Source organism: Phascolarctos cinereus, unplaced genomic scaffold (genome assembly GCF_003287225.1).
Source record: "Phascolarctos cinereus isolate Bilbo 61053 unplaced genomic scaffold, phaCin_HiC Scaffold_3;HRSCAF=262, whole genome shotgun sequence".
NCBI lineage: Eukaryota > Metazoa > Chordata > Mammalia > Diprotodontia > Phascolarctidae > Phascolarctos > Phascolarctos cinereus.
The window spans coordinates 106,287,357-106,312,638 of record NW_027555736.1 but is presented as its reverse complement, the minus strand read 5'-3'; the positions used below and the strand labels follow the sequence as shown (position 1 = coordinate 106,312,638).

Here is a 25,282-nt window from a genome sequence, read left to right as displayed (position 1 = left end):
CTCCTCCTCCTCCTGCCAACGTAGACTTGTTCACCTGAAAGGAAGAGGAAAAAACATGGGGAGATTAGTTTAGGAGCACTATATGTTTGTCATCAGCACACCCACAAAGATGGTTAAACTTTTTTGGACTGGATTTGTGATTTCATTACTTTAGGGAGTTCAGGTGAGGAACTGCAGGTAGTGCCAGAAGATAGTTAAGATCTTAGTTGCCTGAGGGTTTTGAAATGTTAAATGACCTTCCCAGGATCACACAGCTAATAAGTGTCAGGGAAGACGTTAAGTCCAGATCTTCGTAACTGATGCTAGTTTTGTAGCCATTAACACCACATTGCTTCTCCAAGCTCCTTTGAAGAATAGCGGTTGTGTTGTGAATACTATTCTTTTTTTCAGAATAAGGGGTTTTCTTTGCTGCATTGGGTCAGTCTCCTTGATTTTCGGACATGAAACTTTTCTCAATTCTCCCAGATGAAAAAGCTCCCTCCTCAAATTTTTTTATAGAACTTCCTATCTCTCCTTTGTCCATCACCACAGTGTCCAAATATGCATCATATTTGAGTGCACACACATCTACTTTATGCTGTAAGTCTCTTTTGGCACAGTACCTAAAACAGAACCATTCACATAGAAAATACTTAATGTTCATTGAATTGTACACTCCCTGTGCAAGAGACTTCCTTACCAGGGAACCTTTTTGAAGCTTGCTGTTGAAATTTCAAACCCATTCTTAATTCAGCTTTGAATAAAGTTCTCTTTAATCAGAAAGATGCATTTGTTAAATGACTTTCCCAGGATCACACAGCCAGTGTCAGGGAAGGCCAAATGTACCAAAGTTAGATTCTGATATGTTTTGTTCAGGGTAAAATAAACCATCTTGAAAGGAAAAAATAACAACTTTTGATAAAAGAGCTTTGTCTGCCTTTCACCATCCAAAAGTCCCATTTCCCCAGATAGAATTTACCTTTGTCTCCCTTGTCTCCTTTTTGTCCTCTGGGGCCTGGAGGTCCAGGTCTACCAGGATTGCCAGCTGGTCCCCTCTCACCTGGAGGGATAAATGAATCCTAGTATCCTGTGCTAGAATGGCCAAGGGCAAGTAACTGAGGCAGCGGTAAATCCTTAAGGTAATTTCACAGTTAACTGAAGTTGTCCTCATGTAGTAATCATGGGCGGTTAATGCAAAGAAGTCTACCTTGGATTAGCAGTACCTTTTTTTGTCTCATAATGGTGAAAAAGGTTTATCAAGTTTTCAGGATAACCACTGGAAGTGGTAGCTGTTTTTCTTTTTTCTTTTTTCTTTTTTTACAGGGCCAGTGAGTGGCTACTACCACTATTGATACTTACCTTTGGGTCCTGGAAAGCCTGTGTCTCCCTTTGGTCCTGGAATTGTCCCATAGGCTACAATGAGGAAACAGGAGTAAGGCTCAGATGGGGTCTACTGCTGCCCTCTGCTCAGAGATATCTACAGGAATGGTTTCCCTCAGCATGAGCAAGGATATTTGTGTTGGAGGATTTAAGTAAAAGCATAAATGTAGGTTTTGTAACATATTTTAGCTGAAATAGAAGTAGATAGGTGGGTGAGGAGGATTTAAAACATCCCTCCCTCAAAAACCCCTTGTGTTTGCTTATCCCCTGAAGCCCTGGTTGGGAAATTTAAAAGAAAAACGGTAAATTGTACAGGCACTAGTTTTCACGGCCATAGTGAGGTAAACAGCAAAGCAAAACAAGCCTATCTCAAGTCAGTGTTCTTGTCTATTGCCTGAAGCCTTCTGCAGAGGAGACACTGGGCCTTAGCGAGCAACAATGAAGCAGTAGTGCTTGGGGGAAAAAAAGGCTTGCAGATCTTCTGATTGCAGGTACTAAGAGATTTTTTTTTTTTTTTGCAGAGGGTAGAGAGAGGGAGAGCACTATTGACTTCTCAGCAGTCTTGGGTGGAGGTGGGGAATCTGCACCCAGAGAAATCCTGGGCTATATTATTAGGGGAGCCCTTACTTCTGAAGAAGTCCATGAGGTCCTCAGTCACATTGCTGTAGGTCGAAAATACCTTGCTGATACCAGGGGGGCCCTGGGGCCCGGGTTGGCCTGGTGGTCCTTGTACAGTGTAAGCCATACCTTGTAGCAGACCCTGACCTGCAAAACAAATCCTTGGGCTAATGAAAGAATATTTGGGGGTACCTCAGAAGAAATTCACACCATTTTGTAGGCAGGGAAAGGCCTGAGAACTGGAATAAACATCTCACATCCCCTCTCTCCCAACATTTGGACTCCAAAGGCACAAGACTTATTTACTTGCCCTTGGAAACCCCATGGCCTGGAGAAGCTAAACCTGGTTCTCTAAACTTCCTAATGACATGAACTGAGCCTTCTGTTTTCTGCAGTAAGAAGCTCTGACCCCTAGGCTTTTTGTTTCCAGAATCAGAGAATTAGAGAATCACACAATTTAGAACTAGTAGAGACCTTAGTGATCATCCAAACCGCTCCTCTCATTTTACAGATGGGGTACCTGAGCCCTGAAAGGGACATGACTTGCCCAAGACCAGACAGGTACTAGAGGAAGCAGTAGAGTTGGACTTCCAACTTTGGTTCTCTGAGGCCAAACCTAGAGTTTTTCCACCATGCCAATACACTCTGGTTAACTGTATGCCTCTTTTCAGGCATGGCTAGGGATTCAGTCAGAAAGATGACTTCCACATATAGGGACCCTGGACCTTCTTTGTCTCTGGGGAATTGTTAAATGTCTGGGGCCATAGCCCATCTCCCAAGGGAGACACCAAGGGGATTCAGGCTCTGAGGATGGGGGGTTCTTACTCACGCTGCAAACTCTCTGACACACGCACAGCCAGTTCATTGTAATCCAGGTCCCCAGTGAAGCCCGCACCAAACACTCTGCCTTCAGCACCATATGTGCCCCCTTCTGCTGCTGCCCCATAGCCTCCACCGGTGCCTACATCTGTGCCATAGGGGCCACCATCTTCCAAGGTTGCACCATAGGCTCCTCTTCCACCATTGGTTCCTCCTCGTCCCAGTGAGGAGCTGTAGGAGGTGCTCCGACTGACGGAAGAACCATAGGAGTTGCTGCTTCCCCGGCTGTAGAAACCATCAGCTTCCCTCAGCCGGCCATCTCCGGGAGGGCCCTGAGGCCCCGGGGGGCCAGGAGGTCCCGTGATGAAGCTTCGGACATCAGGACCTGGGGAACCGAACACAGTGGTAGTAGCAGCTTCGGTCTCAGGGAGGGAAGAGAAAAGTAAAAGCTGTCAGAGGACTTTCTCCAAAGATCTCAAGGTATGTTTCCAATTGTCGCCTGATAAGGAGATCACTTCTGGAGGGGCATCGATAGATGGTAGCTCTTTTTCATGTGAAACTAGGTTGTAGGGTGGGGGTGGGGAGGGAGGGGAGAGAGAGGAGTCTTAATTGCCTCAGGTTGACTTTGGGAATGGGACCCTGGACTCTTGGTACACTTTCCTATGTAAATAGTGGAAGCTTAGCTGTGACGGGAAACTGACTTCTAGAGGAGTTGGGGGAATGGGGCCGGGTGGAGGACCTACTTGTGAGGTAGCTAATCAGCTCACTCCGGAAACTATCACTGTTCTCAGCTGCATAGGCTGCCAAAGCTGCTGAAACCCCGGGCGGTCCACGGGGGCCTGGAGGGCCAGGAGGGCCAGGAGGGCCAGGAGGGCCAGAGACTGAAGAGAGGCCTGCACCTGTGGGTGGAGTACAGGGGAGGGAAGTTAGGAAGACGTCCTGACGAGGGGGAGCCCAGTGAAATGGAGAGGAGGAAGGGACAGTCAGGAACCCAGGTGGATGACGGTGACAGGAAGGGAATCATATGTAATTCAGGGACAGACACAACGGTGTCTCTCTTCTAGGCATCAACTGAAATTGCCTGAACCATCCTGCCCCTTCCCATGTACCACTTCCTGCCCCCTCTCCCCCCTTCCTCCAACTCACATTGGGCTCCGCCTCCCCCTTAAATCCTTTGGCCACTCGGGGTCTCTGGAAGAGTTTAGCATTTACTTATACACCATCTCATGTTGATCCTTATGTGTGTGGTTTTTTTTTTCTCTTTAACAACTTTTAAAATTGCTGGAGAGCAGTCTCTCTATTTCTCAGTGGCTCCCGAAGTATACCTGAGTACAGGGTTTGGTGCACAGACATTCACCAAATGTTTGAGATTTTGGTTGGTTGGTCTCTTCATAAAATGATCAAGTTGAAAAAGTTGAGGGAGATCTTGTTAGAGGCTAGTGTGGGGCCTTGAAAAAAGCACTGGGCTTCAAGTTGAAAGACCCGAAAGAATCAGTTCCTTCACCACTTATTAGTTATGTTATCCTGGGTAGATCACTCACCAGGGGTGAGGAACATGCAACCTCAAGACCACATGTGGCCCTCTAGGTCCTCAAGTGCATCCCTTTGACAGAATTCAAACTTCACAGAACAAATCCCCTTAATAAAGGGATTTGATCTGTAAAACTTGGACTCAGTCAAAAGGCCGCCCCTGAGGACCTAGAAGGCCACATGTGGCTTCAAGGCTGCAGGTTCTCCACCCCTGATTAGCCTTTCTAAACCCAATTTTTTCCTCTAAAAATTGGAGATATTAAAACTTGCACTGCCTAACTCATAAAATTGTTGTAAGGATCAGATTAAACAATATATATGAAGGTGCATTATGACTGAAGTATTCTTGAAATGTAATCCTCTACCCCGTGTATTCTAACACTGTCCTTAATCTCCCCCCCCCCCAACTCCCGTACTGAGGCCCTTACTCTGCAGGTAAGATGAAAGTTCTTCCATACTGAGACTGGACCAGGAGCTGCCCGAAGGTCCTGGAGGTCCAGGGGGTCCGGGGGGTCCAACAATGCCACTAAATTCGGACCCTGAAATGAAAAAGAAGAATAGGGAGTCGTGATCTAGGGCAGGGGTGTTCTGTAAAGTTTGGATTCAGTCAAAGGGCCGAACCTAGAGAGGCCACAGGTTCCCCACCCCTGAGGGGGTGCCATCTTCCATCCTGCTTCCATCCTGTCGGAATGATTCTGTGTTCCAAGTTTAACCTTACCTCGGAGCAGAGACAGTAGGTCCTGGTAGGATGTTCCTGGCAGGCCTGGGGGACCAGGGGGACCAGGGAGTCCAACACTAATCCCAGAACCTAGGAAAAGGAAACCAGAGACATGGTGAACACTGCTCAGACAAGGAGAGGAAAACAGGAGAGACATAGGAATGCGAATGTAAAAGAGGAGAGGGTCACCAAATAATTGTCAGAGGAAAACTGGAAAGATAATAATAATTTCAGCACATTCTGTAGTACTGTTGGGTTTGCAAAGAACTTTTCTTATAGTCCTATGAAGTAGGTAGTACACATATTATTCTCATTTTACCCTTGAGGAAACTGAGGCTCATTGGCTTATAGGAGTTAAGCCTATGACTATTAGAGCCAATATTCAAACTCAGGAGTTCTGGCTCCAAGACTGGTGCTAATGGAAACATACTGTCTTTCATGGATAAGAAAGACGAAAGAGAGTAAAGCAGAGATTCTTAAAACATTTTTTGTGTCATGGACCCCTTTAGCAGTCTGGTGAAGCTTATGGATCCCTTCTCAGAATAATGTCTTTTAAATGAACCTCTGATCCTAATTGTTTCCCAAACCTCATCTCTGACTCTGCTCCAGAATTTGGGCATGATAGTTGAATTGTCAGGAGGCCATGGTCCTGTACTTTTCTGAATATCTATCTATATCTTCCATTCAGTCCCAGCGTGGAGCGGAGTAATGGGCTTAGGATGTTTTAGAGATGCTCAGAATGGAAATCACTCCCATTGCTTTGTTTAGCCCCTCCTCTGGCTCCCTAAGGACAGAATACTCACTTCTCATGTAGCTTAGGATGCGATTGGTCAGCTCTTCATAGTCCAGAGACTGTAGGGACCCATTCCCACCGGGTCCTGGTGGCCCAGGAGGTCCTCGAGGACCCATCAGATATTGCCGGAGGTACTGGCGCACTTCTTCTCCTAAAACAAATTCCAGATGAAGACATATCAGAGTGGAGCCTCCTATTTGTGAAGTGAGATGAGATTGACCAACCCAGCAACCACAACCACCCACAGGTACAATAGTGAAATAGATGTCCATTTGCCAGATGCACAAACTGAGACCGTGGTGCAGAACTGGGACGAGCGTGTTCTCAATTCCCAGGATTCCATTTCAAGGGGCAGTGTCCCTGGGACCATTTTCATCCAAATACTTGGAAAGAAGCTTGTCCTGTTCGCTAGGTGTCATGGGGATTGATCACCACCTTTCTAAACAGGTTTTCTAATTCAGCCAAGAAAGGCCATGAGTTGGTGACATCTCTGAGACTTGCATACCACACATTGTTAGCCAATTGTTGCCACAGCCCTTTCTGAGGATACCTCCTTTGGTATAGACAAGGTCTCTGGTCACAGTTAATGAGCAAGGGCAGGAGACAGTAGTACTAAGGGGCCACAGTGGTCAGTCAGTCAGTCAGTAAACAGGAAGTGCTTACTATGTGCCAGGTACTGTACTAAGCACAGAGTGGTTTCACTCCCCATCCTGGTCTCAGTACTCACTTTGCAGCACAAGCAGGATGTCTTCAGAGGAAATAGAGGAAAAGGAGCCCAAATTGTACCCAGAAGCTGTGAAGGAGGTATTTTTAAAAAATTTAGTGGAATGAAATTTTGTTTTAAACTGTGCTATATACAAATTGCTCATAAAGTATAGTCAACTGGATAGACCTGCTTTAAAGAATAGATAAAAATCCCTGGAGTTGAGTACATCGTTTGTACCTAAATGACTGCAGTTAAAGTACTAGAAATCAGTGATTTCTTAGGATGGCTAAAGATGATCCTTGCAATTTTACTTTATGGCACTAATTTTTTTCCAGCAAATTGTATTAAGAAATTTACAGCATAAAGGCATAGCTTACTGTCTACAAGACTGCTCATCCTGAGTTAATGAAGTTTTTCTGCATAAAAAACCCCATCAGATTATGTGAGGGGAGGGTAGGCAGGACATCATAGATGAGACCTCATGAAAGAGCACAGAACTCATTGCTAAAACAGGTCAGCCTTCGTGGAATAGAGAGAAGAATAGTATGTGAATATGTAGGTAGGATGCCTGGGACCAGAGACTTACTCCGTAAGTAGCTCATGACTCGGCTCGCCAACTCAGTGTAGTCAAAAGTCTCCCCGCCAATGTTGGTGGCAGGCCCTGGAGGTCCTGGAGGGCCAGGGGGACCCTGAATTCCAGACAGGTGACTTCTGATGCTGTCACCTAAACCCCAAGAAACAGAAGTAGGATGGAGCTCATCTCAGTAAGGAAGCACGACTTTCAAGTATTACAGAGATCCCCTTCTTTCCAGAAAGGGAGCTCAAAACCCGAGGAAATGAGCTCTCCTCCTCTTTGCCCTGAGTTTCTCACAGAAGGGGGGACCAGCAAGGGGATTGTTCTTTTCCTGTTACCTATGCAGAATCTGAGGTGCAGGAAGGGCCAGGCCAGAGATGTGCCCATGGTGGAGGGTGGTATACAAGGATAAAGACTGATTTAAATCTTTCATCTATTCAGTAAGCATGCTTTAACCTCTGTAGATCATGAGGAGATCCTAGTCAGCCCCCTTTCTGTGGGGGGCAGACATTCTAGAGAAATAGGGCTTGAGGAAGGGCTATCCAGTAAGAAAGATGTGGCAATAGGAAGTATCACGTGTGTTCTTAGCATGGTGCATGACACATTGTTGTTCAGTTATTTCAGTCATGTCCAACTCTTCATGACCCCATTTAGGGTTTTCTTGGCAAGGATACAGGAGTGGTTTATCATTTCCTTCTTCAGCTGATTTCACAGATGAGGAAACTGAGGCAAACAGGGTTAAGTGACTTGCCCAGCGTCACACAGCTAGGAAGTGTCTGAGGCCAGATTTGAACTTATGATAAAGATGAGTATTCCTGACTTCAGGCCTGGCGCTCTATCCACTGTGACATCTAGCTGCTCCTGCCTGGCACATAGCAGGCTCTTAATAAGTAATTATTGATGCTGAGTGTGTGTGTGTACACCAAATCAACAAATATTTACTCAGGACCTAGGTCCTGTGCTAGGTGCCATAATATGTGTACATATGATCTTGTATGTGAGTGTATATGTGTGGCACAGGAGGAAAAGGACTGAACATAACAATCAGAAGGCCAGGGTTGAAGTCCTTACTCAGCTGCTTTCTTGGCTGTGTGACCTTGAACAAATCCCTGTAGCTGCAGGTATACTTTCCTCATATAAAAAATGGAAGAATAGTCATACTATATACTTCATAGGGCTATTGTAAGGACAATGCCTTGTAAATTGTGAAGTCCCGTAGTATATATATGTAAGCTATTATTTGAGAGTATGTGAATGTGTGTGTATGTATATATACACATATGTATTATATGTATAGATGTCCTAAATCGAGGTTTCTTATTGACCAGCTTGTGACTCTAGCTTTTTCAAGGTTTGCCAATTGAGTGTAAGTTCAGGCAAGTTCTACTGAGCTAGAATGGGCTAGTGATGAACTATATATGCCTGTTGTTTGAGGATTGGCCTAATTAAATTCTAAGAGGATCTTCATTAGAGGGATGGCCATCAGTGCAGAACTTTTTCAGCCTCAGCAAGTCATGAAACCATCTATCTTCAGCTCTGAAGGATGGTGGGGGAGAGACCTATTCCACAGATCCAGAAAGCATTGAAGCGGATACCTGTGTGTGTGAACTGTTACTTCCATTGTCTCCCAACTATGCCCATCCACTTAGCTCTGTCCAAATCACTGAGAGATTAAGTCTGGAGGACCAGACACTGGTCCTTGGCAGGTAGCCCTGTTGCCTCGATGGGCTGGACCAGCACTCACTTTGCATGTAATCAGAGATGTACTGTTGAATCTCCCGTCTGGAGCTGCTGATGGAACCAGGGGGTCCAGGAGGGCCAGGGGGACCTGGGGGTCCCCTAGAACTTGATGATCCCCCTATAGGAGACAGAAATGGACTTAGTCTTTCTCTATACTGGGCGTAGTGAGATGGGGTGGGCAAACTTTGATGAGTTTCTGCCATCTCCTCCCTAAGGGAGATATAAATCAAGATCCACAAAGTGACCTGGAGGGTATTAGGCCTGAATTACCAGTGGAGCCTTACATGTAAGAGGGTCACAGAGATGAGCAGTCCTTCCCTCTTCAAATCCAGTACTTTGAGTCCCGCCTGCTCCTTGAAGCCTTCCTTACTTGTTGTAGCCTGTGCTTTCTCTCTCTCTCTCTCTCTCTCTCTCTCTCTCTCTCTCTCTCTCTCTCTCTCTCTCTCTCTCTCTTTCTCTCTCTCCCTCTCCATTTGTCTATCTGTCTGCTGTCTGTCTCACTCTCTCACACAGTAGATGCTCAGTAATGCTTGTTGAATTAATTTCCTCAAAGAAATAGCCAGTTGGGACCGAGGGAAATGGGAAGGACTTGTCTCTACAACCCTTAGTGGGAGTTCTTTCTTGAGAGAACACTTAAGGCAACATCCTCACCTCGAGAGGGGCTTCCAGGGATACCAGGAGCACCTGGGACACCAGGGTCACCTAGAAGCAAAAAGAGAGAGTGCAGAGTCAGCTGAAAAGGCCTCATCCTCCAGGAGTATGTCTCTAATGAGCCAGAAGCCAGGTCTTGCTCTTTGCCTTTGCCTCCCTTCTATTCACAGGCTTCCTCATTTTCGTGTTGTGGTGCCAGCTGTTCTCAGTGCTTATCCCCATTCTCTCAAGAGGGAGTGAGTTAACTTCTGAGGACCAGGTTTGCCTCCTCTTCCTTGTCGTTAGCTCAAAGCTGGCTGCTCAACAAAGACTTGTAGAATGCTTAAGGATCTGAAATAGGGGCCCTGTTGGATGCCCAATGACCTAGAGTCCTACAGATTGTGGGAACATCCCATCCCGATAGCTCTCCCTTCTTGCCAACACCTGCCTTTGTCACCCTTGGGTCCTGGAAGTCCCTGAGCACCAGGTGGGCCAGGTGGGCCTTGTAGTGAGACTCCCAGAGTGTCTGAACCTGGAAGTCAAGGATATAATTGTCACAGGTGGTTAGCTGGATTTGGGGGAGAGGTAAATAGGAGGAAATGGTCCAGCACTAACCTGAGACAGAGAGTCCAGGAAGGCCGGGGTCTCCTGAGAGTCAAAAAGGGGTCAGGATGGTTAGACCTTCTTTTCATACAGTCTCCCAGATCGAATCTCCCTCCAGTTCCCCTCCTTGGCTGCCCTTTACAAGTCCCCACCTAATGCCGTCTTATCCACACACCTAAGTATCCACCTTACGTATGCACTCAGTCTTTTTCAGTGAAGTAATTTCCAAGAAGTTCAAGGAGCCTCACAATCTCCCTCCTTTCTTCCCTCTCCCCATCCCCAACCCTGACATGGCACAGGTAAGATAACAATCCTTCTCATCCCCATCCTCTCCATTTACCTTGATATCCTCTAGGTCCAGGAGAACCTGTTGGAGAGAAAACAGAGAGGTTGTGAGATTGATACATAATACCAACCAGAGGGATTTAGGGAAAGGTCATTATGGTGAATCTAATATTGAAAGGGCTAGGGATGTTGGGGGAGAAATATGCTGAAAAAAACCAGAGGGTGCTACTTCCCATTCAGACATTCAGGCTGCTCAGGTCAGGGCTCTGGAGGAGAAGGGCTTTGAGGGAGCCTTCTTTGTAGCTTATGACATACATAACCTTCTTTCCCACTGGAGTCCAGAGCAGGAGTGTGGGAGGAAATGAAAGAAACTTTGCAGCTCAGCTGGTTCCCCTGAAATCTCTGCTCTAATTGCCAATGTACGACTGAAAATGAGCTCAGCAAAGTTTTCATTCCTTAGGTCTTTTCCTAACACCAGGTGGGAAGGATAGATGAGTTCACAGACAAAGGCAATATACTCACCTTGATCTCCCTTGGGACCAGGAGGTCCAGGTGGGCCAGGGGGGCCAGAGAAGAATGTTTCTGTGGAAGAGATGAATAGGCTATAGGAGGTTCAGGTGATGAGTGTTCCCTGCCGTGGTTGCATGCCATGGAATCTATGCCATGGAATGTGTTCCCAGCCCAAAGCTGCCCTGACACCTCTTTTCAGCTTAATATTAATTTCTGTTTGTTGACATGTTGTTCTGCCTCTGCCCCATCCCCTGCCCCCAAGATCTGGTGATCCCCAAGAGTTGGGATGGTATTTTTTATTTTATTTCTCCTCCAAAGTGCATTTTAAAAGTTTGTTCCTTTACTACCCCATAGAGTCTCGAAGTTCACAGCATCTCCTGTGAGACACTCATTGTGTTTCCAGTGAGAGGTGGCCTTACCTGAGTTTGTAAGGAAACTTCCAGGTGGTCCAGGAGGTCCTGGCAGGCCTTCCCCTGAGCAAGAAAAACCCCCAACCTAGGTCAAGACTGAAAGCCCACTTTGCGATTCATTCCCAAGGGGGCAATTTGCTGATTTTCTATCTAGTGACATTTAAAGAACACTGGGTAAGTTTATACACTTTGATAGGATTGGGTAGGGATGTACTACAGAGAAAGTCTGGCTATGTTGAATAGCCATGATTTCATGGGATCTGGATCCTGTTTCACTCTCCTTGCCTACTCAGAGGTATGAGTGCTTACCTGCTGGACCTCGGGGTCCTGGAGGGCCTGTGATGGAGGCTCCTGGAGGAAGAAGCATACAAAGTCAAAGTTTGAAATATGGAGGGGAGAAAGTCATGGGTTTTAAGCTTGGCCTTGCTTCAAATTCACGCGACAGATTCATACATTCCTTTCTTTAGTACTTCGTTTTCTTATCTACAAATCTGAGGATCTGACCATGTGATCTCTTAAATCTCTCCTAGCTCTGACTCTGGGAGTCTTCATATTACATGAATTTTGGAAACACAGTATTTTGAGTTTCTTCATAATCCTCTCCCGTTCTTCTACTTTCCAAGGCTCTCTTGGGATAATCACCTGGTGGTCCTGGTGGTCCTGGTGGTCCAGGGGGGCCTTGCAATTGAGCAGTGTCTACAAAGAGAAGAAACCAGACATAGCTATTGTCTCCCATGGCCCCCTTCCATCATCATCTCTCCTCCACCCCACCCAGGAATGTAGTCAGGGTGATGGAGTAAGTTAGGCAATTGTACCAAGCTCTGACCAGTCCCTCAGTATGTTTTTACCTAAAAGGTTTCAGGCATAGCAACTTGGAAGAGAACCCAGGAGTCTGGCCGCCAGACCTATGGCTATGCCCAAGAAAGCCTGTTCATAGGCTAATTGCTATGAGGAGCCAGCAGGCAAAATTGAAGACAGGCACGGCCCCCTGAGAGGGGAGGGGGCACCCCTTGATTCAGTTATTTTACTTTCTTTGAGATATATGGCAAAGCACTGGAGAACTATGATTTGTTTTTTTTTTTTCAGGTGCTCTTAAAGACCTGAGAGGTTCCAAAGTAATCATCCCCATCCCTAGAGTCACAGCCTTTGATATTAGTAAAAACCCTACGATTTCTTTTGGAGAAGTTAGGCATCTTCTTTGTACCTGGGCTGTTTACTGGGGGACTTCCTGATTCAGCTGCCGCTGGGGTCCCTGTCTGAACTGCCCACCCTCCTAATAGTCCCTTGCATCTAGCAAAGGTCACAGCTCCTATGTCTCCTGTGCCCTGACTCCATCTGACTCCAGGCTTCTTGTCATCCTACTTCAGGCCAACTTTCACACAAACCAAACAGAATAAAGCTACTCACGAGGAGCAGAAGCAACCCCTGAAGACGAGCTGCTTCCAATGATCGATTCCCCTGGGATGCCTCTCTCTCCTCGGGGACCTGTTGGCCGGGAAAAAAAGGATTGGAATTTTCCTCCTCAGCTTGTATTGCTTTCTTTCTTTTGTCTCCAGGGGCAGAGTCAAACCCCAAATCTGGTCTGCTGACAGCCCCTGGGTAGGATGAAATCTGGCAGAGGAAAGGACTGACAGGCTCTTTGGGGCCATGTTTTGTTTCCAGTCTATTCCTTAGTAAAGGGGCCCTCGAGACCTTCTGTGCTTTTGGTGACATATTGTCATAACTGTTGCTAATGAAAACCAGATATCCATACTCTCTGGGAGCCCATAATCACTCCTCAATGTTCCCCCACATGACATACCTTGCTGTCCTGGGAGACCAGCTGGGCCAGCAGGTCCTGTAGAATAAGAGAAAAATAGGCTAAATTATATTTCTTTAGTTATAGTTTGCAGAACCAAAGAAAGAGCCAAAGGCTTAGATGCTGGCCTTCTCAATATGGCCAAGATCAATATGACCTAAAGAGTATATGATAAATGTTGGAAATTTACCATGATATAGTAGCGAGTTGGTTAGGATATCCCTGATTAATAGCTTTCCCCTCAGTCTCATTGATGAAATCACAGAATGAAATCACAGAATGGGTGGGTATTAGAGCCAATAAAATGTTAATATGTTAAACAAAATGATGTATTTATCCCCTTTAACCCTTTTTCAAAACATGAAATTTTTGGTGATGGAATTGGGGGGCACCTTGCAAAAAGTTTGGCCACTCCCTGGTAGCATTTAAAAAGTTAGTTTGATGGCTCTTGAGTCAGTTGGGGCATAAAGCAGCTTCAGGGAGCGTAAGCAGTGGCAGTCTAGAAGAGAGCCATGCGGGAAGAATCCAGCTTTAGAGAAGATATCACTGCCTTTTCCCTGGAGTCTGGACCAGAAAGCAATGAGTGCTGGGGGAATGGGGGGGTTTCCTTTTCTTCTTCCCTCCCCCATTGACTATGGCATTTTGCAGCTGGGCTGCTGACCCAGTAGGAGACACTGTACTCAGAATAGAGCGGGCTAAAAGAGAAAGTCAGTCGGCAGCGGAGAAAACAGCTAACCAAGAGAGAATTAGCGCTGGCAATCGAGAACCAAGTTGTGGAGAGGACAGGCACATAGAACTTAGCTAAGAGACCTGCTCGGTAGAGAAACTATGCCGAGTGGGGAGTGGCATGAAAACACCAAAGAGTGTTCTGCTGTGCCAGAGGTGTGAGTGCCTTGGCCTTGGCCACATCTATTCTCTGATTCACTATATTGATTACAGTTGATGTTATTGATACAGTATTCACTGTATGGTTCACTGCCAGGGAAGTCATCATGACATCCAAAGGCAAGTGAGGTCTGTAGCTAATTTCTGGTAAAGGCAAAAAAAAAAATTTACCAACCTGGAAGGCCGGGTGGTCCTGGGGGTCCCAGGGCTCCAGGTGGTCCTGGAGGCCCTGGTACAGTGACTGTCGACGTTCCCTCTGCAAAAAAGTGAGGCAATGAATGAACGATACTCTGCAGGCAGATGCTCTAAGCCCCAAACTGCAAAGTATCATCTTGACTCTTGTATTGTAATGTAATGCTCCCCCATAGCATGAGAGCGGGTAGGAACACAAACCTCACTCTCTCCCTGGCCCCCGTCTAAAGAGCCCACAGTTTCATCTCATCTAACGAAATCACCTTAGAACCAAATGTTTCTTGAAATGTATTGACATAGAGAGACATGGACAGAAGGACACCGTAAATGAAATTAAGAAACAGACCAGGACAACTCCTTACCTGAAGTTACAATCCTGCCTGGAGTACCAGTGTCACCTATGGGAGGGAGAAGGGTGCAGGAGGAAGAAGAAGGAAGGGTGAGACTGTTGGAGATCTGTACGAATTAATGGATCAGTGAATCATTCTTATTACACCAGAGGAACTGATCTCCCACCTATGGCCTGAACCTTCTTGCTAAAGGCATTATAATGAGCAGACAGAGCACGAAGGAGCATGTACTACACTACATTAAATACTAATCTCCCAGCTGATGACTCTGAAGGCCTCCATCATCAATCTTCTTAGGCCTGAAGTGACTTCTGGAAGAAAGAGTGCTGTGGGCTTAGGACACTGGTTTCATTCTGACAGCTTCCCAATGTGCCTTTAGGGGAAACTAGTGTGGGGTTGGTCATATTCAGATCTTAAACCACCAAACTGTTTTCTTTCTACATTGGGAATGAGAGGGAGAGGAGGAAATTGGGGTGGGGGAAGAGGTACTTTCTTATTGGACATGTTCTTAGTTTCTAAAACTAAAGAGAGGTTAAAGGGTAAGAGAAGGCAAGTTTAGAAAGGAGTAGGGAATGAGGAAACCACTAAGCTGGTGTTTCCTGGAGGGATTCCTTGAAGACTTGGATGACAGTGAAAAAACACTGAGTTTGGAATCAGAGGACCTGGGTTTTAATTCTGACTTTACTAACTGTTAGAGGAATTAGGAAAGGCCTCCTGGAGGAGATAACTCTTGAGCTGACTTTTGAAAGGATTTAGTGATTCTAAGAAGCAGAGGGAAGGAGAGAGGGTATCCCAGGGGTGAAGGACACCAGTGTAATGGGACAGTTTGGAGATGGAATGTAATATCTGAAGAACAGTATAGGAGCAGTTTGGTTGAAAGGCTGAGTACAGGGAGGAGAAGAGTGTGTCTTAGATCTGGAAAGGTAAGTCACCCTTAAATAGGGAAGAGTTTTAAATGCCAAACAGGAGCCTGTATTTTAGCCTAGAAACCATTAGGGAACCACTGAAACTCCTTGATTGAAGGCATGACCTATAATTTAGGAACATTCTGTTGGTGGCTTTATCTTACAGGTGCCTTTTTTTTTGCCTTTTTTTTTTTGGTGAGGCAATTGGGGTTAAATGACTTGCCTAAGGTCACACAGGTAATAAGTGTCAAGTGTCTCAGGCCAGATTTGAACTCAGATCCTCCTGACTCCAAGGCCGGAGCTCTATCCACTTTACCACCTAGCTACTCCACCTATTTATTTACATGGTGGAATGTGAGAGAAGGGATTTGAGGGAAGGGACTAGTTGGTTTTGTTTTGTTTTGTTTTTTGGTGGTACTTCCAGCTTAGCACAATTCCTGGCTCCTAATTTCTGGAGCATTTAACAAATGCTTGTTGCCTGACTGTCTGGATAGGGGATGGAAGAGGCTTGAGACAGGGCATGCAGTGAAAAAGTAGGCTGCTTAGAGAGAGGGCACTTTTCACTTAAAGTCTGGAAGAATGCTCTGGGTTGGATTCATGAGGATATGGGTTTCATGGTGCTGTCCTAGGTCAGTGCAGGGAGTTTGAGGAAGTTCCCGTCTTGCTGAGCTGTGCAATAGGAATCTTAGTCCTGTGTCTTTGTGTGTATATATCTATGTATCTATGTACATCTGTGTCTATGGTGATGGCAGCATGTGGAACCAGGAAAGGATGGCCTGGGAAGGAAAAACTTCTTCTTTGTAGACACTAGGTGTCACTGTTGCTCCAGGTCCTGGTGAGAGAGAAAGACCCAGCAAAACCTTGACAGCCGCAAGAGGCAGAGAATGAATATTTAATTTGGAGACTCACTAACCTTTAGCCCCTGGTCGGCCTGGGGTCCCAGGAAGTCCTGATGAGATTAAAAAATAAATAAATCAGGAGGATTAATGCTAAACAAATAAATCACAGCATTAATGCCTGTTGGACTGAAGTTCAATGAACAAAGCTCCCAATAGAGGTCGGAGGTTGGGAGGCCCTAGCCCACCTTCCACCTTTGCAAAGGTGGAGTCTCTGTCTCCCTCCCTGGGCTTCTAAAAAGGAAACAACCCAGACTCCAAGACAGCCTTTGTTTGAAACCCAGCAAAGGAGTAGGAGGAGAGTCTCTGTGATAATCTCCCTGGACACAGAACCTAGGATGGGGAAGATTACAAAACGTCCCTCAGCCTGTAACATTCTCACTCATCTACCTTCCCTGTCCTTATGTTATCCCATGATGCCCTTTTTCTTCAAACCTTTCTCAAATGGAGTATGTACATTCCCATTTGCCTCTAATATAAACTAGACCTTTAGAGCACAATTGCAGACACAAATATCTGTGAACTACTGGCCAGGACAAGGCTAGGGAATTCACTGGGAAAGAGAGCTCTCCCGGTGAGGAAAATCCCTTCCCCCATGCAGGTGACACCTGTGCAACTTATGATCTTGGAGCAGGGGTTCATAACTTGGAGTCGGTGAACTCAGTTTTTTAAAAATATATTTTAACTGTATTCCAATACAATTGGTTTTCTTTGTAAACCTATGTAGTTTATTTTATGCATTTAAAAGTGCTGTTCTGAGAAGTGGTCCATTGGCTTCATCAGACTGCCAGAGGGGTCCACAACACAAAAGAAGATTGAGAACCAGTCTTAAAGGATTACCTGAGGTACCGAGAAGTCATGTGACTTGCCTAGGATCACATTGGCAGTTTATGTCTGAGGTAGGACTTGATCTCAAGTCAACAATGCCTCTTAAGAGGATACATATAGCCTTTGTTAAATCTTTCTTAGACCTGAAGCCTGATTTTATGTTGGTCCATTACCTAGTTTCTCTTAAAAATTGGGCATGGCCTATTTTTTTCATTTGTAGGACTATATTCTCTGTTAGGTAAACAGTCCATTAGGACCATAGTCTACTCTTGATTTTTGATGCAGATGCAACAAAAGGTAACAGAGGCCCGGTTAACACCAAATAGTGGATAATCCAAAGGTCTTCTGTTTGTCTGCCTCATTTATTAATGATATGCCCTTGAACAGATTTTACTTCCTAATTACTTATTGCCTAGGATCACATGAACAGGAGATGGATGGAAGCTGTCACACCCAACACACTTGGACTGATAGATATGAAGGGTGGATGGCCCAGGTGGGCTTGATGATACAGGTGATATACCTAGGCAGGTGGGGACCCTCAAAAGATCTTCCAAAGTGGACACCTGACAGTCAGTTGAAACAAGAAGTCTGAGGTGGGGGCAGACTAATAAGCAGGAGGCTCAGTATCTCACCTGGAGGTCCTTGGGGTCCTGTGAGGCCTAAAGAGAAGGAAAGACAAATGAGAGAGTTCTAAGACATCTGAGAACTTCCTTAGGAGAGAGCAATTCTGAACTGCAGGCTTAGCATCAATGAAGACCAGAAACATTATCACAGGTGAGCCAGAGGAGGCATACTTAATTGACATTTGGCAAAATGAATTTGATTGAATCAAATGAATTGTTCTTTTCAAAAGAAAGCTTAGTGGCTGTAGAGCAGTCATTCAGAATCATAATAATGTGGGATAGAGACAGGACCTGTGATTTCATTGGTATAAGGAACTCCTGGGTATGGAAACTCCCTCCACCAATGCAAGTCAGCATCTTTTCTGCAGGTGTCCTAGAGAATTGTTGAGAGCCCTGAGAGTTTCAGTGACTTGCACCTGGCCACTCAGTGAGGGGTGGGACCAGAGCATCTGTTTTCCTGGTATCAAAGCCTGTTCTCTATCCATCATGCCTGCTGCCTCTCATACTCAAACCAAGACTAAGACTATAAAGAGTGGTCTTTTAAAGCTTACAAAATATTTTTCTCATAACCCTTTCTAAATATTGTCACTGTTTTATAGATGAGGAAACTGAGGCTCAGACAAGTTAAGTAACGTTCCTAAGGTCAGACAATTAGTGTCAGGGCCCCAGAACTCAAACTCAGATCTTTTGAGTGCAAGAATAGAATTCTTTCATTATACCATGCTGTGGTATAGCATACAAGCTTTAGATCCAAGGAGACATGCTGAGCCAGTTTCCTCGTCTATAAAATGGTTATTAAATTATTTGTAGTACTTGCCACACAAGGTTAATGTGGAGATTAAGCTTAGGTACAACGTCTATCTAAAAATCTTCTCTGATCTCTTCTAGTTACTACTGTTTTCCTTAATTTATCTTGTATCATTCTTAGAATATAAATTCCTTGAGGGTGGGAACTGTCATTTTTCATCTTTGATTTCCCAGGGTCTAGCAGAGTGTCATGCACATATATGTGCTTCATAAATGTTTGTGGAATTAGCTCTGTAAAATAATAAAACATTACATAAACACTAAATTGCATTTATTATGTCATACATCTATGTTTCCTCAAATGTCATGGACCATGGAAGTCCAAACTCGACATCCTCCTTCCCCAAAGTTTTGCTGTTCTGTGCTAAGCCAGGACATGAGAAAGGGGAACTGATCCCAAACATAGCAGTGGCAGCAGCTGCTTATCTTTGCTCTCTTACCTGGCTTTCCACCTTCTCCTGCGGGTCCTGGTGGTCCACGGATTCCAGGCATCCCTGTAAGACCTTGTTCACCTAGAGAGATTAGGTGGTCAGTTTGTGAATGTTTCCCCTTTTAAAAAAAAGCAAGGTGACCATTCTGTTCCTACCAAGTGACAATCAGTCCTGAGCTCATGACTTTGCATAGGATTTGTGGATTGGATGTTCAAGATGGTAGGTGGAAGACAAGAAACAATTGGATACTAAGTGTAATGCTCCCCAAGGCATATTTCACCATGATGGCACTGTTTATTGTGAGTAATGGACTTGTGTACCTTAGCTTGGAGTAACTAAAAGTGATTGTGAGTTTTTTGGGAGGAAAGCTGTGAAGAAAAGTGACCAACCTCTTGGGCCTTGGTGTCCATCTGGGCCAGCTGGACCTGTTCAAATCAATCAAAGCCCATGTTAATTCCGGAGGTATCCCAGTTGGTTCCTTCCTTACACTCTCCCTAAAAGGACCTGGAAGAATACTTGGCAGCAGCTGTTTAAGAAAAAAACAGCAATGCGACCACACATCTAGTCTAAGTGTCCCTGTAGTTCTTTTCTAGATAATCAGATGGGTACAGTAAGATTCTCCACACCCTTTTCCCATCTTCATGGGGTATAGCTATCCCCCAACACTCTGACTCTAGACTATCCCTTGTAAAACAGCCATCAATGGCTCCCCATTGCCAGCTCAAAAAAAAAGTACAATTTCCTTAGGCTGTTATTGAAGATTCTTCTGAATTTAGCCTCCAGCTATCTTTCCACCTTGGTTTTTTATACATTTTACACTTTGGCAAAAATGGATTAGTCACTATTTGTAAAACACAGGTTGACCTTTCCCACTTCTGTACCTTCCCTCATGGTATTCTCTCTCTCTCTCTCTCTCTCTCTCTCTCTCTCTCTCTCTCTCTCTCTCTCTCTCTCTCTCCCCTCCTCTTTTTTTGCCTCTTCCCCCTCTCTGCCCATCAAAATTCTATCCTTCCTCCAAGCACCAGCTCAAAAGTCATTTCCCCATGAAGCTTTCCATGGTCCTTCCTCATTCATTGCCACTTATTATCTTACTCTGGTCCATTTCCCCAGCCTGTTCCCAGCATTCCCTTCCATGCATTCCAGAACCTAGCTCAATTCATCGCCCACCCTTTGAGGCTTTAAGGATCTTGTGGATTTTCCCATGTAGATCACATGACTTCTGCAGCTTGCTGCATGATCTTTGAGAGCTTCTATGGCCAAAAAATTCACTCCCTTACAATGAGATGAGCACACGCAAAGCACTTAATACATGTTGGCTTAAGCCCGATGTGATCTCTCCCTCTTCTGAACTCCTGTGGCACTCTGTCTCTCATGACATTTATCACAGCCTTGTGTGTATTGTATCCATTTGTGTGTCTGATCTCTGTCATTAAACTGTGAGCTCCCTAAAGGCAGGAGCCACATCTTATTTGCTTTCACAGCTTCCTTGGTAGATATTTGTTGCATGAATGAATATTCTATATCCCTTTCCTCCTTGGTCTTTTTGTCATTCATCCACTCAAATTACTATCAGGCTCTGCAGCCGAATGTTCCTCATGCTCGAGGGTTCTTGGCTCTTCCTCCCTGCCCCCTTGGTCAGCCAGGACAGCTCAGGAATGTAATGAAAAAGATGAAAGCTGGGGAAGCTGGTGAGGATAGCTCAGGGGACCTTTCTTTACTGGATGGAGGCATGAAAAGCTGCAAGGGTTTGCTCTATCTTCTTTTTCTTCCAGAAGCAGGGAGCTTAGAGGCAAGATCTCAGTGGCTAGAGAGGAGCAATCAGGGCACAGAAGACTCCTGCCCTTATCCCTAGTGTCCAGTGATGTGTTGTGAGAAGCTCCCACAGGAACATCATCAGCATAGTGAACTCTGGTCCATGAGAAAACAGACCCTTAAGAGACAGTCAAAAATAAACCATCTGTAACCTGGAACCAGGCCAGGAAATTCAGAGACAGAGATAAAGGTAGACCAGAGATTAAGGAGCTGAAATTCATTAAAGAAACATAAACATATGGCAGGAAACACAGCTCTATGTGCATGCATGTCTACACATGCTTGCAGACATAGACACCAGGGAGAAATACTGCATCTCTCCTGACACTCACCCACTGCTCCTTTAGCACCAGGTTCACCCGTGGCACCAGGAAGACCTCTTAAGCCAGGTTCTCCTATGATGGAAATTTATAATGAAAAGGAAAGAGGATTAATTGGTCAGATACTTCTGAGACTCCTCAACTGGTAGGATCATGCCCTTTGCTTTCCCTAAGGGAGACCCAAGACATCAGTCAACTTCCTGGAATGTCTATGGAAAGGCATTTTCAGAACTGGCTGCCTTGGTAAACAAATGAACTCAAACAGAGACTGCTTGGTCCTCTCTGAGCAGCAGGCCCCATCCTGATCCTCAGGTGCTCATTGGTGAGTTTTAGCTCCTTAGAAGGCAAGAGAAGCCATTTATAGCCAAGGTAGGCATGATTCTTCTCCTTTTTAAATCAAAGACATTGCAAGATGCAAGTGACTGAGAGGCAGTGTGCAATGACTGGCATGCTCCCTGACACTCACGGCACTGCTGATCAGGTACCAAGCATTTATTAAGTGCTTACTGTATGCTAAGCACTGGGGATACAATGAAAGGCAACATATGGCCTCTACCCTGAAGGAGCTCCCACCTTCTATTGGGGGAAGCATCATTCAAATAACTACGTATGTGGAAGGTATGTACAGAGTAGATGGAAAGTACTCTCAGAGGGAATGTACTGGGAGAGGGTTGTTGTGGAGGTGAGATGCAGCTGTGGGGGGCACCTGGACTACCCCTTAGATAGATTAAGTCATAGGATGCTAGAATCAGGAAAGTAGCAGAGAGGATAGAGGGAAATTCTATACCCAAGGATTGCCTTCAGGCTCTCTGTGTCTCTGTCTATTTGATTTTTTTTGCCCCTTGGACATTACTATGATAGCAGAGACCTCATACATTTGATAAATTCAATTGGATCCTCAAGGAACTACTGTCTTGGTTTGCTTGCTGAGGGATTTGGGTATGGCAGCAAAATTAGAAACACACTGAGGCAGAGATCTTGATATATTGTTTCTGGATCTCCTGTTGTTGAGTTGTTTCAGTTGTGTCTGACTCTTCATGATCCCATTTGAGGTTTTCTTGGCAAAGAGACTGAAGTGGTTTGTCATTTCCTTCTCCAGCTCATTTTACAGATGAGGAAACTGAGGCAAATAGGATTAAGTGACTTGTCTAGGGTCACATAGCTAGTAAGTGTCTGAGGTCAGATTTAAACTCAGGTTTTCCTGACTCCAGGGCTAGTGCTCTATCCACTGCACTGGCCTAGCTGTCCAATAAAATCTATATAGCCTAGTAGGTGTTTAATTTAAGATTTATTGAAGTGAAGCTCATTTGCCAGGCAGCACTCACCTGTGAGACCTCGAGATCCTTTCTCACCCGGGTCACCTACCATGGACATAAAGGAGAAGAGAGTCAGTCTTTTGCAGAAAGAAATCCCATCAGACAGCAAGCGTAGGCTTCATTTAGTGTTCAGGGTAGGGACAACATCGCAGCACTCTTCAGAGCCACACTGTGGGCTCTTTTAGGTTATCTTACCGTTGACAACATCAAGGGATTAATTAGGCTGAAGTAGATTTGGTTTCTTGTTGGCTTGCGAGCTTCTCAGAAATTGGCCTCTAACCCTGACCACTGGTCAGTCTGCAGACTGACCCCCTAACTCAGACCTTAAACTGACTACTAGCCCTGATGAAACATTGACTTTACCCCTTGCCTCATACCCCCAGCCATACGTTGACCCTTAACTATAAATTGATAAAGAGACTGACTCTTTATCATGACCACAAACCAACCAGTAACCTTAGCCTCAAAATCATCCCTAACCTTGGCCACAGACAGCCCCTAATTGACCACAGATGGTCTCTAACTCTGACCATCTGTCTTCCTTATGTGTCACATGACCATAAGGGGGATCAGGTGAGCATTTGCTAGGCCATCTCATTTTCTCTGTACTCCCTCATCCTTTAAAAACTACTCCAAGCTTGGCTACAATAGGGGGTAACAATCTGTTATGCCTGTGTAGGGAAGTGAACATATTTCATATAATGCAATGATCATTGAGCCATGTCATGGAGCAACATACCTTTGAGTCCTGGGGGTCCCATTGGTCCTTTTTCACCTAAGGAAGAAAAGCACACTTTGGCATTGACAAGGCTGCAGAGAAGGTACAGTTATTCTCCAAGAAAATAACTGAAAGGATGTTAAAGAGACAAGTGGGAAAGGCTCCTGCCCCAGCGCAGACGTTGTCTATCTTGAACTTACCTCACCTCTTGATTCCCTGCAGGACCCACTCATTAACCTATTTGACTGGCTGCTGGTCTCCACCACCATCCTTACCTGGACCACCTACTCATACTTATAGGATCAGAGATTTAAAATTATCAGGGACCTGAGAGTCAACTTGTTCAACTCCCTCATATGATGAAACTGAGTCCCAGAGAGGACTTGTCTATAGTTGCCAGGTAAAGTGGTAAAACCAGAATTTGAACCCACATCATCTGAATGGAACTTAGCATATTTCCTATTATACAAGGATGCTTAACTCTAGGCTTAATGAATAGCTTCACTGGGCTTGCCCTCTCCCTTCTATAATTCTTCACCAACTTACCTTTGGGACCAGGGAGACCAGCTTCGCCTCTAAAGCCTTGGAGTCCAGAAGGACCTGCAGAACCAGAGAAAATCAGACAGGTATATGATGGAAACAGATTGGATAAGTGGAGCAAGTGTGAGAGAGGAGTAGAGGATGACCCTATAGTTGGGAGCATTGGTAACTGGGAGGATGGTGGTGCTCTCAATAGTAGCAGGAACCAGGAACTTTAGAAGAGGGGAGCTATGTTTTAGACAAGTTGAATTTGACATGCTTAGAGAACTTAGTCTGAGATGACCAGAAAGTAGCTGGTGATGTGAATTGGCAGGTCAGAAGAGAATTTAGGGCTGTATGTGTAGATCTGGGAGTTGTCTACATAGAGATGATTGAACCCGTGGGAGCTGATATTATCACAAAGTGAGATGGTATGGAGGGGGTTGAGAAGAGGGCCCAAGGCAGGACTTCGGGGTGAGGGGTGGTTAAATGGACTTGACCTGGACAGAGAGTTAGTAAAGGAGACTGCAAACTTATTACGCTAAAAAAGCACTCTACAGGGTGTCCCAAAAGTGACTTAGGGAAGATTTTAAGCTTTAGGAGCTTAAAAATCTGCATTAAGACTTTTGGGACACCTTGTATAAAGGAATGTTTTTATTTGTTGGCAGATGCTCTATTCAGATGGACTGATGAATAGTTTTCACAGTTGAAGATTTTTGGAAGCAGATCATATATGAAGTGCCCTGGACTCCCCGTGAAATAAGGACAACTCAGAATGGAAAGAGGGATTTGAACACATAAAGTCAGGGCTCACAAAAACAACTCAAGGCAAAAAAACAACAACATTGAAACTTGGGCTAAAAGCTTCTAGAAATCTCTATTATCAAGGCCTTTGCTGTTTTATTTGTGTGTGTTTTTAGTGTTTTTTTCCCTCCTTAATTCAATTTCTTTTGCCTAAGTCTTGCCTTTTGTTTTCCAGAAACAACACTAGTAAAGAGAGGTCTACTTACCTGAGGGGCCCTGAGGTCCTGGGGCACCAATGGAACCTGGGAAAAAGAGGGAGGGAAATGGTTGTTAGCAAGAAGTTGGACCCTAACTTGGGTGTCAGATACCACAGGAAACACATGGGGGCTTTGGAAGAAGGCCTCTCAGTGCTTGATGGTGTGTGTGTGTGTGAGCGCGCGTGTATATACACTTCTGTGCACCACAAAGACTCCAATTCTTCTTCAAACCTCTAAAGACAACAGGATATGAAGGTGAATTCCTTCTCTTCCCTGGAGAAGGAGCCTGATTGCTTAAGCAAGTTGCTCTGGAATGTACAGTTTGCTCATAGCACATGCTGAATGAATGAAGATTATCCCTCACTCTCATATACTTGAGGCAGAACAATTTGGGTTCAGGAGAGAGGAGAAAGAAAAAAGGAGGTGGCATAGAACTCACACCTTTCTATCACTTTATCTGCAAGTAGGGCCTATGCCCACTTGATTTGCCTGGGCAACTAGTTAAAGCTAGCATGTGTCCCACCATTAGCATGGGATTGATTGTTTTAACCTCACTGATTTCCTGAGTGATTCACCTTTGAAA

General features: G+C 45.1%; 1 protein-coding gene across 1 annotated transcript in view; it reads right to left on the bottom strand.

Moving 5' to 3' along the window:
• COL17A1 (collagen type XVII alpha 1 chain) overlaps window positions 1–25,282 on the bottom strand; it is a 65,880-nt gene that overhangs the window by 1,053 nt on the left and 39,545 nt on the right. Inside the window, 33 exon segments of the mRNA XM_020987963.2 lie at window positions 1–34; window positions 959–1,039; window positions 1,339–1,392; window positions 1,987–2,124; window positions 2,807–3,181; window positions 3,540–3,695; window positions 4,755–4,865; window positions 5,045–5,134; window positions 5,848–5,988; window positions 6,565–6,630; window positions 7,130–7,267; window positions 8,862–8,975; window positions 9,509–9,559; window positions 9,936–10,019; window positions 10,103–10,135; window positions 10,431–10,457; window positions 10,898–10,957; window positions 11,305–11,358; window positions 11,605–11,646; window positions 11,938–11,991; window positions 12,703–12,780; window positions 13,097–13,132; window positions 14,154–14,234; window positions 14,533–14,568; window positions 16,339–16,374; window positions 17,785–17,811; window positions 19,023–19,094; window positions 19,403–19,438; window positions 21,158–21,220; window positions 22,471–22,506; window positions 23,201–23,236; window positions 23,726–23,779; window positions 24,709–24,744. Coding sequence (XP_020843622.1) covers window positions 1–34; window positions 959–1,039; window positions 1,339–1,392; window positions 1,987–2,124; window positions 2,807–3,181; window positions 3,540–3,695; window positions 4,755–4,865; window positions 5,045–5,134; window positions 5,848–5,988; window positions 6,565–6,630; window positions 7,130–7,267; window positions 8,862–8,975; window positions 9,509–9,559; window positions 9,936–10,019; window positions 10,103–10,135; window positions 10,431–10,457; window positions 10,898–10,957; window positions 11,305–11,358; window positions 11,605–11,646; window positions 11,938–11,991; window positions 12,703–12,780; window positions 13,097–13,132; window positions 14,154–14,234; window positions 14,533–14,568; window positions 16,339–16,374; window positions 17,785–17,811; window positions 19,023–19,094; window positions 19,403–19,438; window positions 21,158–21,220; window positions 22,471–22,506; window positions 23,201–23,236; window positions 23,726–23,779; window positions 24,709–24,744 — 2,530 coding nt within the window.